This window comes from Sodiomyces alcalophilus (genome assembly GCF_042370955.1).
Source record: "Sodiomyces alcalophilus JCM 7366 unplaced genomic scaffold ACRALscaffold_8, whole genome shotgun sequence".
NCBI lineage: Eukaryota > Fungi > Ascomycota > Sordariomycetes > Glomerellales > Plectosphaerellaceae > Sodiomyces > Sodiomyces alcalophilus.
The window spans coordinates 527923-542960 of NW_027263539.1; the positions used below are offsets into that span (position 1 = coordinate 527923).

The following is a 15038-nucleotide window of genomic DNA, read 5'->3' on the forward strand; positions in this document are numbered from 1 at the left end:
ACGTTAGGGAGTCCTGGCGTTTAGCGGCGGTCTGTACTTGGGAACGCGAACGAAGCGATGACGAGGTTGAGTTGTGTTACGGCATTTCCAATGGGCAAGGAGAACGAGAGGCGGGTTTGCTACACCTCAGCGCCTTGCGGTATGTGTACGGGCTAGAAAAGCACAATTATATTCATTCCCAGCATGATCATCGGCACCCCATGCGCATGTCTGGACAAACAAACCTTCGCTTCCCCCTTCCCTTCCCCCCTCCATTCTTCCCCTTTGCTTATTTGGACTTTGCTTTGAACGACTTGAGCGGATCACTCTTCTTCCTCCCCACCTTGAACACCCTGTGGTTGGACTTCTTCCCCCCCGCCCTCCGGCTGGCGTTCCTCCGATCATTCCGTTTCCGCAGCGGCACGAACCCGAGCTCCTCGGGGGTAATGGCCTTCTTCCCCTCCTCGGGCAGGAGGTAGTCCGGGACATGGCGCAGATGGGCCTGGGTGCGCGCGGCGCGCAGGGGGTCGTCGTGGCGCAGGTGGGCCAGCTCCTGCGGGTTCTCCTCAAAGTGGCGGCGCAGGCGGTCGCTCTTGATGAGCTCCTGGCGCAGCTCGCGGAGGCGGGCGTCGCGGACGGCCACGCGGGTCACGGCGCGCAGGGCGTCGTGCATGCGGTAGCGGAACCGGTTCACCTGGTCCAGGTCGAACTGGTAGTCCTTGACGGTCCGCCCCAGCTTGCCCTGCTGCTTGACGATCCGGGCGAGGATCTTCTCGTCGTGCTCGGCCGAGTCGACCATGGAGTGCGGGTGTTTGCCGAACTGGTCGCGGGGGATCACAAAGGACAGCGACATGCCCGTCTGGCCGGCGCGTCCCGTACGGCCGATGCGGTGCATGTACGACTTGGCGCTGGTGGGGAGGTCAAAGTTGACCACGGCGGCGACGTTTTTGAAGTCGATACCTGGTTGACGTGAGAATGAAGAGTTAGCACAAGTGGCATGGCCGCAGTTGAAAAGGAAGGCAGTGAAAAGGAAGGCAGTTGAAAAGGAAGGCAGTTGAAAAGGAAGAAAAAAGCCCGTACCTCTGGATATACCAAACTCTTTGTCCCTGCGTGAGGGCCTCTCTTTCTTTTTGGACTTGGCCTTCTTGTCCGACTTTGCCGCCTTTTTGGATTTTGACGATTCTTCTCCTTCTCCTTCCTTGTTCTCTTCCTCTGCCTCCTCTCCCTCGTCACCGCCTTTATCATTCTCCTCGTCTCCCAGCGCCTCGTTCTCGTCCGAAGCGATGATAATGTCGTACACGCCCTTGTTGAACTCCTCGACCACGTGGATTCGACTGTTGACGGGAAGCTCCGAGTTGAGAACGCAGCTCCGGATGCCGAATTGCTCGAAAAAGAGCTTGAGCTTGTAGCTCCTGTCGACGTCCTGGGTGAAGACGAGCACCTTGCCCTGGATCAACCGCAGCTTGAAGATGACGTAGGCGAGCAGGAACTTGTCTTCCTCGCTGCACTTGACGACGTACTGCATGATGCCCTCTCCTTCTCCCTGCGGCTCTTTCACGTCCAGAAGGGCCGGGTTCCGGCAGAACAGTCCCTTGACGGTGTGGACCTCGGGGGTCAATGTGGCGCTCATGAGGATGGTCTGCACGCCCTTGGGCATGGAGCGGGCCACGTTCTGCAAGTCCTCCTCGTAGCCGTAGCTGAGCACGAGGTCGGCCTCGTCGAGGACGACATGGGTCAGATTCTCGAGAAGAAGCGCACCGCTGCTCACGTTGGCCCATGCGCCGGCCGGTGTCGCGATGACAATGTCGGGCTTGGTGGAGAGGAGACTCCTCTGGACGGTCGGGGAGAGCTTGTCGGTAAGCTTGACGGCCTGGACGGTCTTGCAGAAAGCCGTTAGGGATTCGATAACCTTGGATACTTGGTCGGCGAGTTCTCGTGTCGGCACCAGGATCAGCGACGACGTGACTGGGGCTGCCGCGTCTGTGCCGGTCCCTCTCTCCTTTCGCGTAATGATCTTCTGCAACACGGGGAGCAGGTATGCCGCCGTCTTTCCCGAACCGGTGACGGCCTTTGCAATGACATCTCGTCCGTCGAGTATCAGGGGAATGGCCGTGCTTTGGATGGGGGTCATATGGCGGTAGCCTTGTGCGGCGACGGCCTGAAGTAGACGAGGGTCAAGATCTAGGTCTCCAAAGGCTTTCTCCTCGGCTGTTTTCTTGGGTTTCTTCCCCTTCTCGGGATCTTCGGTCTCGTCAAGTTTGCGCTTCATGGCTGCGGTATCTCGTCGTCGACCGAGAACGACTCGTTGGTGCGATCAATAGGATGAGGAGTGAGATGCGAGTTGGGTATTGCTGAAATGTAAAAGGTACTGAAGATTCCATGCACTCAGCCGTTCATATATCCAATCGCAAGTACAACAATGGTAACAGGTCGGGTCAATGGTTGGGAGAACGAGGTCGAGTATTTCTTCTCCCAGCTTGGAAATCCGCTGGTATCTTTCCCGTCAGTCTACCACGAAAAATTTCTTATCAATCCCCGCCCCACCCCTATACTAGGCTATCAATGCGATAACCTATCCGTCCCTGACTTTAGCGGGAAAGTGAAAGTAGAGCCAATGAAAGGGATGAATGATAAGGAAAAGCCCCACATAAGGTACACAGCGCCGATAAGCCAATCCGGTGTCATTCACATTTTCAAGTCGTCAACTCGAAAAAGCAGCATCCCGACGACCCTCAACTTCACCGTCGCTCACAGAGTAAAGACAACCTTTCGTAAAATGTCCTCCGTACTTGGGAAGCGCAAGTCGCGCAACACAGAACCAACCATCTCCGAGGAAGAAGCACAGGCCATCTTCCGACGTCACTTCGAAGCCCAATTCAAGCCTTTGCCAGAGCAGCCAAAATCCAAAATCCCCGTCGTGGACCATGATGCAGCCACAGACGCCGACGAAACCGACGACGACTCCGAGTGGGGAGGCATATCAGACGAAGAAGACGGTGATGACCGCTCTGAACAATCCGTGGAAGTTGTCGACCACACATCCTCAATCACCCTCGACCCGACCGCCTCCATGAGCAAGCGCGAGCTCAAGGCCTTCATGGTCCGTCCACCTCAAGCCTCTCCTCAGCAGCCATGTCTCCATATTGCCCCTAAAAACATATGCATACTAACATCGGCAATCTTGCCCTCCCAACAGTCCTCTCGCCCTCCATCCACCGACGGACCCCCCTCCGCTCCAATCCCAGACCAACCCCCCTCCGACCCCGAAGACGAAGACGAGCGCACCCTCCGCGCCCAAGACCTCGCCCTCCAACGCCTCCTCTCCGAATCCCACCTCCTCTCCTCCCTCACCCCGGGCTCCGTCCACTCCACCGCCGCCGCCCACAAACCCTTCGCCGCCGGCCGCCTCCGCCACAAGACCACCGACCTGCGCATCCAGTCGCTCGCCGGCCCCGACGCCAACGCCGACAGCATCTACCACCAGAAGAAGATGCCCATGGCCATGCGCAAGCGCATCCTCGCCACCCGCCAGGCCCGCGACGACAAGCGCCGCCGCGAGGCCAAGGAGAACGGCATCATTCTCGAGCACCCGGCCGCCAAGGCCAAGAAGAACGCCGCCGCCACCGCGAGGCCGAGGCGCGGCGACGCCGTCGACGCCCCCGCCGTCGGGAGGATGAAGGGCGCACAGCTGCGCCTCAGCGAGAGGGACGTCAGGGCCATCGAGGGTCCTGCCGGGAGGGATGCGGTGGGTAGGTCCGGGGGCGGGAAGAGGGGTAGGCGATGAATGAAGGTTGAGTCAGGGGGCAGATATCTCGTGACTGGGACAGCCGAGTTGAAATTTCACGTTCTGTTTGGTCGTCTATCGTCTATTCTAAGCAAGCAGTTAGCGGGAGGTATTTCGACGCTTTATAGATGCTCGGACAAAAGCAATCGTACTTGACGCAGCGCACCCTTAGTGAGGATAGGGACACGGAGCTGAGACCATATCAACGTCTACTTGCGCTTTCACGTGTTGCGGGTCAGAACTTCGCTGGCCCATGAAATAACACAATGCGCTCTGGAAATCCCAAAGGTTCTAAACACACCTCGGTTGTCAGGACATGTTGCAGACAGTCGGAGCATAGCCACTCAGATCTTCTCATACTTTTGGTCTGGTTGCAGAGCAACACCTATAGCTGGGCGACTATCCTAGCATGATGCGACACGGGAAATGGTAATCCTCTCCCAACCTCTCCACGGTATCATCTCCCCTACCACGTGAGCAATGTGGTCGCCTCGTCGCCCGCGGCGGACCACAATTGCGAGACAAAGGAAAGCTGAAGGAAAGAGAAGACAGAAAGGAATGAAAAAGAAACAAGAGAGAACAAAGTATATACACAGCGTTCGTTCTCTCCCACCTTGACCTTCTCAGAACGAATAGGTGGCAAGGTCATCTACCCTTTGCCTGTTTCCTCCTATCCATGTCCGACGGACAAAGGAAAGAAGAGAAAACCAAAAACAATGGGGCAAAGGAACGCTGAAACATGGCTGGCTCTCTGTGAATGAACAAGGAGGCCGCATGAAGAGAATATAACCCCATAAGAACGTCAAGCGATTCATCAGTAAATCCCCGCCCTCTATTATCATGCAAACCCCGTAGTAAATCCCATGGAAACGCCACAACCCAATGCACACGCAGCCATGACCATATTCACATAACTTCAGTGTTGATAGCCGGGTGACTAAGAGTCATTGGCATGCTGAGAGTCTGTAGGCTGTTGTAGGTCTGTTCCGTAGTCACACCGGTGGACTGAGGGCCCTCATGGGTCATGACGTTGAGGCCCGTGTTGGCGTAGCCATTCTCAGAGAGGGGGGAGGATTCTTCCTGGGATGGGAGCTGATCCTCGCTAACCACATCCTCCTCCTTGTCGCCAGAGTAGTTGACAGGAGCATCAGTACTGTCGCCACGGTCATGAGTCCGCTTGTGTCTGGAAAGGGAGAACACGGTTAGTTTGTTGCCTTTTCACGCTGGTGGCATCACTTTGACCAAACTCGGCGTATGAAAACCACGAGGAAGACACGGGGGACAAGGAGAAAACTTGACATACTGTGCTAGGTTATCTGATCTAGAAAATGCCTTGTTGCAATGTGGGCAGATGTACGGCTTTTCCTGGGTATGTGTCCTCACGTGCCTAGACGATCTTGGTCAGCAAATAGAAACGAGGCGGCGCGGGGATGATCAACGGCTAGTTTGTACCTCTTGAGATGCTCCACGCGCTTGAACAGCCTACCACACGTGGGGATGGGGCAGGTGTGCGACTTTTGCGGATACGGTCCCACTTCCATGGCGGAGGCTGACCGGGCGTTCCGGACCGGGCCACTGGGACCTTGCATCACAGAGCGAGGAGCAGCGGCCATGGCACCTTCGCCCGCCATGCCATCGGCCGGCATTGGCGCAAAGTCGTGCTGCGGGATGGGCATGGAATTCATGGAAGGGCTGCCCTCCATGGTTGACAGCGGCGTTCCATGTCGAGATAAATCAGTGATATCCCTGTGCTGTTCGTTACGAGCAGACGCTGCCGTGCCATAGGCGAGTGCCGGAGGCGAGTTCTCTAGGTGCTCCTCGCCCTCGGCGACCGGTCCGACAGACGCAGACACCGACCGGCGGAGGTCCGACGGCCGGTAGTGGACTGCCTGAGTCTGACCCACAGCCGCAGGGACCCCCGCCATGGTTGGGGGGATGGATGAACGACGTCGCCTCTGCTTGTACGTCGGCGATCCTTCGTAAACAGAGTACACATTGGCGGGACCGTACCCTCGCGCGAATTGGGGCGTGGCGAAATTGGACGGGGGCAGTATCAGTCCATTGAGCGCGCTCGGACCGGCACCCAGATGGTCAGGGATGGCAGTGTAGAGGCCCGTCTCCTCGTTGGCGATGTAGGCAGGCTCGGCGGAAAGGCCCATACTCTGCTGAGGAGGCGTGATAGGCTCGAAGGACATGCCCCGGTTGCTGTAGTCTTCAAAATGCGAGGAGACAAACGAGGGCGCTGGGGAATACTCGAGGGTGTATGCCGGCATCGAAGCGTGTCTCTGGTGACCGGCCGAGACGGGGACGCCGCTTTGTGTGTACTGCATACGGGTGTAGTCAGGTTCCCGCTTCATCATGGGCTGAGGGGCCATGGCCTGCGGCATGGTCATGGTCTCGTACGGCACCATGGCGTCCATCCCATCGCCTAAAGGGATCGTCGACTGAGGCCCCATGGACATGGGCGGGGGCATGGAGTGAAGAGGCATCGAGTGAGGGATCATCTGCGGCGGGGGCATCGAGTCCACTTCTCTGGCGATGGGGGAATTGGACTGCGGCTGAGAAAAAGAAGGCTGCTGAGCGGCCAAGGAAGAAGAGGCCGCTTGCTGGGCCTTGGTGAGCTGCTCGTAGAGAGATTGAGACGAGTCGTACTGGAACGACAGAGCCGGTTCGCTCACGGCCACCGTGGTGGCTTCCTGGCCCATCTTCTCCCGCTTCAGGTCTCGCTCCAGGGCGTCGAGGAACAGCCGGTCGTGAGGCACACTGTACCAGTAAAACACCTTTTGTTTCTTCTGGGTACGAATGCAGTTGTTTTTGTAAAGAAAGTCGAGAAAAGGGCTCTTTGGTTCTTCGAGCGATGCATCGGTGCCCGATTTCAGATTTCTAAGGTCTGAAAAGATGCCCTCTTCAAACTTCTTCGAGTTCTTCACAGGCCTGCCAAAGGCCTGGAACCGAAAGGAAAGGCATCGCACAATGTCGGTGCCAGTAATGTGGAATAGGGTGTTCCATAGAACACAAGAAACGTATTCGCCGGTGGGGAGGAGGCAACGGCGAATGTATTGCCTGTGATCCCAGTCAACAGGGGCTGTCATGAGGAAAAATTTCACTAGGGAGGTTGAATGACCTGGTCAGCAAAGTGGCACATGAAAAACGACCTGGTTTATTGGGCGCATTGCCGGTACATACGGCGATCGACCTCCTGTAGCGCTTGCTGGGCGTCATCGGGCAAGGCTTTCTGAGCCTCGGCGCTCAACATGAACGTTTCGGGCTTCTGTGGCGCCATGTTTGCACTTTGCTGGGAGTACATTACAACGTTCAGCGGGGCCCTCTTGGGCAATTGAGTTCACAGGTAGGTGGCGGTTGTCGGTGGATGAAGTGGTGCACGCTTCCCGCCAGGACACCACTAGCCAATGGAGAGGTGTCTCAATATCCAACGGTTCGTGTTGAGAAAGAGGAAGGTCGTGAGATACGAGGTCGGTCGGTCGGTGTCGATACGCTGGCACTGTTTCGCTCTCGGAGCACAACTGTTTTGCCTTTTCGCTGCAGCGTGTGAGAAATAATAAAGACGAGAGAATAACGGTATAAATTCGAGTCCAGCCCGGAAGAGTGAAAATGTGAGAAGAAAGGCGGAAAAACAAGGATATGTGTAACAGTATCGTCTAGCACACTCCACGATCCCGGCGTCAAGCGAATGGTGGGCGTTCCAGCACGTGTAGTCCAAAACAGTGTGGTGTGTCGACGGACGAAGGCGTTAGGTTTGCGTTGGAACCGATGGTTGGTGTCGTCGGAAGGACAATAGACCAGGAGAGAGCATTAAGATGCCAAGCCGAAACTAATATACCACGGGGCAGACAGAAAAAAAGAAGATAATAAAAAGGCTCAACAGAAGAACCACACGTCGAAGCTACCGTGGAAGCACGCAGCTCAGCTCGTGGCACGGTCGGAATCGAAGAAAGTTGTGTGTTGTTTTAACGATGGACAATAAGATCCGGACAATAGACAAGTCGTGTAGAGGTTCGGTTCCTGTCTGATGCGTCGGCGCTGAAGAGAGTGTGGTTCGGGTGGGATGCTGTTGAGATGCGAAAAGAAGGGGAGGGGGTGTGGTGTTTCGGCCCCGATAGTCAAGGTCGGGAGGCCGGAGATGGAGAATGGAAAAACGAGGGGAACAAGAGGAAAAGAAAGAAGGGAGAAAAAAAGAAACACTTGCGAAGAAGGGAGATTGTAAGAGGAGAGGAAAGGACTGGGGTTTAATGATTTTGACGAGGGAGAAGGGGGGACGGTGGGATTGGGCGCGAGGGAGGAGGAGAACCAGAAGACAGGGCGAACGACAGGACAGTGGACCAGAGAGAAATGGGGACAGGGGACAGGACAGGCGCTAGCTGATTGTGCGAGTTGTGGGTGGGGGACACGCTCAAAGGGCAAAAGAACACCAGACTCTATGCATGTACCTGAGCTCCATGTACCATTGTACTTTGCAGAGACAGGGGTGGAGGGGAACAGGGGACAGGGGCTGTGGACGGGGCAAAGCAAAGGACCTGAAAGGGAGAACGCAAAGTCACTCTGGACTGGATGGTACTTGTTTTCGTAGGTAAGGTGCTGGTTCCTGGCACAGACCTTTTTGCTGGCATACAACGTATCCCATACAATACTTTCATCTCTCCTTACCTAACCACCATATCAACGTCTTAGTTGGCGTGGTTAGAATTTCGTTCATCACGATCTAGTCTCCGGACTTCGTCGCTAACAGAAGCAACAGAATACCAATTCTCCTTGATAGTTGCGTGGGCCGAACGGGGAACGGAAGTACGTTGTATTTCTTGTGCAGACTACGAATACGTACCGTTGTACTTAGTATACGTAATCCTACATTACTCCGTACGGTGCTGTATACCCAAAGGGACACTGTGCACGAATGGGCAGCGCTGCCATGGCCATTCGATGGTTGTCGAACTGTGATTCCAGGCATGGGATCATAGGGCAACTGACGAGGGCGTCTTTCTGTTATGTATCTCTGAGAAACATCTGGTGGCCACAAGTGACAAGGGGAAACATGATTCTGTCTTGTCTGGGCAGGCCTAGACAAAGAGATGCGGTCACCGCTGAATACCAATGCTGAATAATGCCCGGCGACGGCTCAAAGCCAATTCCAAATCATTGTTTCATGGCAATGACATGTCCTGTGTGCGATAGACGGACATGCCATGCAGATAGAAAGTCATCATCTCTGTCCTAACAGTTACTAATTCCTATGTTGTGCATATCTACGGCCATTGGAAATCTTGTGCAACTGCTTCGGCAGAATCATGCGGAAATAAGCGAGATGAATAACTACGAGTGCCAAATACGCAAAAGTCTCGAAGCAGTTGACTTGTACATACAACTCTTGCCTTGGGACAGTTCCGTAAAAATATGTTGTACTTAACAGAGCCATGCGTTGTGCTCACATCGTCGACACGACATCGGCGTGTTTGGCACCAAAGTGCGGAGTAATTAGGTATGTACATATCCGTATTACTCGATCCAAAGCATTTCATACAAGCCACGACTACCGGCTACGACTCGGGACGACATCATCGCGAGCCTCCCGACACAGATACCAGACAATACAAACTGGGCAGTCGGGTGTGGTTCGTTAACCGAGTTCCGGAAGAGTTTGCATTCAACGTACCCATTCAGTTCGTCATCGTTTGTGCTGACGGGAAACAAAAGGGAGAGGACAAACGAGCGGGCGTGGAGCATCCCCACAGCTCATATCGCTTGTCGGCAGTCGCACTGACCAACCCCACCAGCAAAGGGAAGCTTTTGTCCTCCTTATCAATAACACCGGACAGAATGGCGTGGTGGATTTCCACACGCGGCATCGAATACAACGTACGTTGTATGTAGCCCTTGATGACTGGTAGCTGACAACGCAGCCCAGAGAAGGTCGTTGGGAAGTCCTGAGTTGAGTTGAGCTTGCCTACCGTATACGACTCTGTACATACAACGTACTGCGAGAGGTTCATCCCACCGCTTCTCGGGCCAGCCCTGCCGGGTTATATACAGTCAGGGGTTTCCCGCCCTATAACGTATTGTTTCGCGATCGGGTCTCCATGGTCGAAGCCACATATATCAGCATCTACAACGTACGTACATACCAAACGTAGGTACTTCGTACGTGAGCGAAGCCACAGTGGAATGATTATCCGGGATGAGATTGGTCGCATCAGTTCTGTTTATTATCCAAGTTTGTCGTCTATTTCGTCTCGTGCGCAGCAGCTGGAGTATAGGCGTGATTCTTAACGTCAATAGTTGGCCAGAGATGGCATGGCGCATGGCATTGACGCGCATTCTAATCACAACGTCCAAGTGCTCATGTGATGGCGAACACTTCTACGCCACAGCAGGCCCCGGGCAGCAGCCACACCGTTGGGGTGAGGCGGACGGGACCCTGGCCATCTGAAACGCATACAATAGTGCTTGAACTTGATTTACAGAAGTAGCCATTCCAGTTGAACGCCCTTCCAACCAGGAAAGAAGACGTTGTATTCGTACGAATACTTCGCTCTATCGTCCAGCCCCTCATTACCAAGTCGATGTTCGCAACACAGCCTCCTGCAATGCATGTCTACCAAGTTGATAGGATGATCAGATAGCGCCACACATGAAGCCCATGAAGCCATTCATCACGACAGTCAAGAACATGCGACTCCACGACCCAAAGAGGCGGCTTGTATTCGGCAAAGAGCAACACTAGAGCGTCGTCACGCCATGTATTTGGAGAGCCGAGCTAACCGGCTATCCATCCACTACAGTCGCCTCCCACGATGACTTTTCGAACATCTACAGCGTAGATGCATGCCATGGCGTTTCTAGACCTGAAAACTGGACTGATAGCCGTGGCTCGCCTGGCCATTTCGAACGGTGGTATGTACGTAAGATCAGCAAGCCTTACCAGAGGACGGTTCTTTTCGTACATGGGCCTGATATGGATAAGCCCCTGGATCGCGCATGCTCGATCGTCCAGCTGCCCCTTGGTTTCCTCCGTGCGCTCACCTACATGGACCTGGTTTTGGCCAGAAGAGGCAATCGACTCCTCTTGGCGTTCGTATTTGGCTGGGACTCGCCGGCCTTGATGGGATCATGGGAAGATGTTCATCAGGCGAATTTCGACAATCGTATCGTGGCCCGGCCCTAAAAAGTCAAATGTACCTGTACGGTCGACCTGGAGCTCGGACCTCCGCGCAAGGTGCATGACGTCCAGGGCTCCCCAACCCCGAAGAGGAAGAAGGCTCCGTGCGCAGTCTCTCGCCGTGGTAAGCCAAGGTAGCATGGCAATATGCGAGGCCCCTTGTGTAATTTTAAAAGGTACGCCAGTGCGCAGAAGATATAGCCTATACAACGTGCGCCAGGCCAGACACTCAAGGGAGCTGGAAGGGAAGAAGGGGAAAAGGAAGGGGAGGGAGGGGAAAGAAAGAAAGAAAGAAATGCGGTTATGGACTGTTGTCATTTACCTTCTCTTCGCCCAGGACGATGACGATGTTTCCTCTTTTGGACATGGGGTCGCACGCCTCCATTAAAGCATACCTTTACGCGCAATGCAGAGGGGACGAAGACAAATACGTACGGAAAGTTATTGGAGAATACAATGTACGTCGTAGTGTAGAAACAACAGAATATGGGGATGGAAGAGCAGGCAGATGAGTACGTTGTAGAAGTCGAGCAGTGTTGGTGGGCGTAACGCTCGAGTCCCGGATAGCAAAGCCAATAGCTTAGCTTTCTGTGGTTGCTGGTTTCCTGGGGCCCCACATCCAGGTACAAGTACCTAGGTACACATGTACGTTATACCTAGGCGGCCGGTTAGTGCGTTTCAGAGTCGCCGTAGGCTAAGCTTAAAGCTGTAGTGTACATTGTACAGCACTGCCCCTGGCTAAATCATCGGAAGCGATATGACGGCGGCGACGTTCATTGGATCCTTTCTAGTGTGCAGATGGAATGGAATCTTTTCCACTGGTGCCCGTGCTTCCCGCATTCCAATCACCACACGTATTACGTAGAGGCCGGCCCCGGAACAGTCTTCCACCATTCGCTCCGACGCCCAAGAGAGACCGCCGGTAGCCAGAAATAGATCGCGCCTGGGACATCTTGTCGGCTGTAGACCGCATCGTCATGCTACCATACACCATACGTAATCCGGCCAAGCTGGCTTGAGGAAGACGACAGTGGTGCGTGAGTAGCGGCTGGTCGCATATAAAGCGACCCGGTGATATGCCGTATGGGCGCTTCGTCAGCATTTGAAGAACTTGGGCACCAATGATTACCACTACCACTGTATTAACATGGTCAATTTTCCATCAACTGGATGTTTCGTTGGTGCAACCCCGCTGCTCGCGGGGCGCGTAATGCGATCCGTTGTCAGAGCTGACCACGCAGGCGGCATCGTGACTCTGGCCGCTGGGCCCCGCGCATGATCCTCAAGTCCGGGACCCAGGACATGGTAAGGGCTCGTACGAAGATCTGAAACTGTAGATCCTCACCCGAGGACAGCCGCCCAAGAGGCGGCGAATCGGGGAGGTCTAAATTGACGAAACGAAACGAACGACACACATGGGCAGGAAAAAGATGAGAAGAAGAAAAAAGGAAGAATCATCGTGAAAGCCTTCAACGGTGAAGCCAGCCACACCACATTTACCCGCCGCCTCTCCTGGATGCTTCTTTTCACGACAACAGCCACCTATCGGTAATCCGATCAGCACTCGTGTCCTCTGGAAAGCAAAAGAAAATAAGAATGCCAACTCTGTTTATTATTACTTGGCCTCGCCCAATTGCGATTCCCCAGCCTTGTGGGTGACGGGTCACATCAGGGCTTGATTGTACTTTTCGTACAGCAGCTCTGTTTTCACCGCCCAGTGGGTTGGTGGCGATGGGATATCGAGAGGCTGGCTACAGCACCACCGATGCCACGGGCCGGTTGCCCAGGTCGCATTGAAGGAATCGTGACGGCAACTGACCTGGTCGTCCCTGTCGTCTTCCCGGAAAGAGTCGGGTCAGTGCTCGGCTGCAGCATCTCAAACAAGGCGCATCCGCGTTCAGGTACATGAAACACGCAAGACCAACAAAGTGACAAAGTGACAACAGTGACAGCAGGCCCCGTCGTCGCAGGTTTTTCCAGAACCGATCCACCACGATGATCTCGGGGTTATGTAATCACGAATGACGACCACGTCCGGACAATCAACTTGGTCGACTTTGTTCAGGTAGGGCTGGGGACAAGATCTTGGGAACCTGCGGCCAAGCATGTCAAAGCTGAAATGTTTTACTGTTCTTCATCCCTTCTTATTCTCTCCCTCTTCTTTTCCTTTTATACGACTTGGAAAAAGGTTCTCCCTCTTGCCACCATATAAACCCCGGCGCACCGCATGAATTCCCCGATGTATGCTGCTTGGCTACATCAGAGGCAAGCCGGTAAAAGGACTGCTCGGGTTATCCCAATAACCTCGAGATGGCATCCCATGGCCTGGCCAGCAGGTTGGTGGTGATTCGACAAGGGTAATGCGGATTCATGGGCGGGAGCTAAGCCTCGACGGGGGGTTTGAAACGTGATGGTTCTGGCCTCCTGCTTCCCCATGCATGATCAACTCCAGGGAACATCTTGGGAGGAATCCCATCACATCTATGTCCGTCGACGGGCACCAGAGCTTGCATCTCAGCGTTGCATGAGAACGGGGTAGGGCACGCAGCCCTTCCCTTACAGCGTACTCCCGGGGGGGCATATGGCTCTTCTCTTAGCTCGGCACTGCCTCTGCCGCCGTATCCCGCTCCTAACAAGGCACTGCAGGGCGTGTTATCGTGGAATCCTGCCACTCCAATCCAGATCGTCCCCGCCGCATGTTCAGCCCAGCCTCCACCTTGTCCGTCGCCCCGCCTAGATCGACTTGTGAAACCTCATCCACCAGCTTCGCTGATCCCGAATAGGCTCCTTGCCCACGAGCGTAAACGTCACATCCTGGTCACCCTTCTACGCGACCCGCGCAATCGCCGTCGGTCGGAGTTATTCCAGCCTCCCAGGCCAGGTAGCCCGGCTCGCTGTTTTCACAGGCGCCGAGCATCGAATGTTGAGTGGGATGTGGTGTTCAAGCGTGCTATCAACCTGGATGTATACAGCGGGCCTTTCTAACCAAGAGACTCGCTTTGCCATCTCTTCCGCCTAAGCTCCCCGCGCTCGGTATCAACCCTCCTCAGGTACCCGTAGACCTTTCGTTCCGTTTGTAAGAAGCCTATCACGACAGGCATCGTGATCTGGATTAGTTCTGCCAAAGCCACTGCCCCATCCAATATATGCATTACGATCTTAACCTAGATCATAGCCAAGACCAACGTGGACCTCTAGCTGACCCTACGAACCTCTCCGTCCCCAGCTTCCCAGTGAAGTCGTGGATGCAGTATAGGAAATAGGGTGTACATTGTCCGGCCGAGGACTTGAGAGAACACTACACGTACATGCAGTACAAATACAAGAATGCATCTCTCCAGAAAACCCGACTTGCTTGCTTTGCCCGTATGTCATCCAGTGGCTTGGAGGGAGAAATGGCAAAAAGAAACTGAAAAAAGAAACATCCATCTCATCAATCGCCTCCCGTCCCCCCTAGCCGCCTCCAGCTCCAACTCCAACTGCCGAATCCGCTCGCTCTGGTCCTGCGACGCCCCCGCCGCCGACCCGACCTTGCGCTTCAACCCGTCAACCTCGGCCGTCAGCTGCCCGATCCTGTCGCTCTGGGAGCTGATCAGCCTCGTCTGCCGCTCCAGGAGCTGCTTGATCTCCTCCAGGGACGACTCGACCACGTTCGACGGGGACCCCGCCCGGGCGCCGCCGGACGAGCTTGGCGTGTTGGCGTCCGTGGTGGTGCTGGCCGTGCTGACCACCGGCGCCCTGGCCTGCGCGGGCGGCGGCGCGGTGGCCTGCGCGGGCAAAGTCGGCTGCTTCGCCGGCTCGGAGCGGGCGGGCGCGGTAGCAGCGGCGGCCGCAGCGGCGCCCCGCGGCTGGGGTCTCTGCACCTGCTCAAAGCTCGAACCATCGTCGCTGCTTCCCTCATCGTCCTCGGCATCCTCATCCTTGAACTTGTTCGCCATGCTCGACATGGAAGCTTGTTGGACCTTCATCGACGGGGGCGGGCCACGGGCGACCGGCGCGCTGGGCTCGGGTTCCCCCTTCTTGGGCGCCGGTTTCGCTGCTGGCGCCGCAGCGGCCGGGGTGGGCGTCGGTTTGTAGTCAGCCGGGACCTCCTTTGGCGCGGTG

At 55.3% G+C, this 15038-nt stretch overlaps 4 protein-coding genes across 4 annotated transcripts; 1 reads left to right on the forward strand and 3 right to left on the reverse strand.

The window, feature by feature from the left end:
* Positions 1-268: 268 nt before the first annotated feature.
* ACRALDRAFT_1036614 (uncharacterized protein) lies at positions 269-2248 on the reverse strand (the record flags this gene model as incomplete). The annotated part of the gene is made up of 2 exons (XM_071015030.1): positions 269-939; positions 1060-2248. 2 exons carry the CDS (start codon positions 2246-2248, stop codon positions 269-271), a joined length of 1860 nt encoding a protein of 619 aa, XP_070871502.1.
* Positions 2249-2755: 507 nt separating this feature from the next.
* On the forward strand, positions 2756-4020 carry ACRALDRAFT_1072402 (uncharacterized protein; the record flags this gene model as incomplete). The annotated part of the gene is made up of 3 exons (XM_071017974.1): positions 2756-3079; positions 3176-3724; positions 3892-4020. 3 exons carry the CDS (start codon positions 2756-2758, stop codon positions 4018-4020), a joined length of 1002 nt encoding a protein of 333 aa, XP_070871503.1.
* A 649-nt stretch (positions 4021-4669) lies between these two features.
* On the reverse strand, positions 4670-7070 carry ACRALDRAFT_2112460 (uncharacterized protein; the record flags this gene model as incomplete). Its single annotated transcript, XM_071023576.1, has 4 exons — positions 4670-4946; positions 5067-5150; positions 5216-6869; positions 6950-7070. The coding sequence occupies 4 exons, from the start codon at positions 7068-7070 to the stop codon at positions 4670-4672; spliced, it is 2136 nt and encodes a 711-aa protein (XP_070871504.1).
* A 6984-nt stretch (positions 7071-14054) lies between these two features.
* Positions 14055-14872, reverse strand: ACRALDRAFT_2055073 (uncharacterized protein; the record flags this gene model as incomplete). The annotated part of the gene is made up of 1 exon (XM_071021730.1): positions 14055-14872. The coding sequence occupies one exon, from the start codon at positions 14870-14872 to the stop codon at positions 14306-14308; it is 567 nt and encodes a 188-aa protein (XP_070871505.1). The 3' UTR covers positions 14055-14305.
* Between the last annotated feature and the right edge of the window lie 166 nt (positions 14873-15038).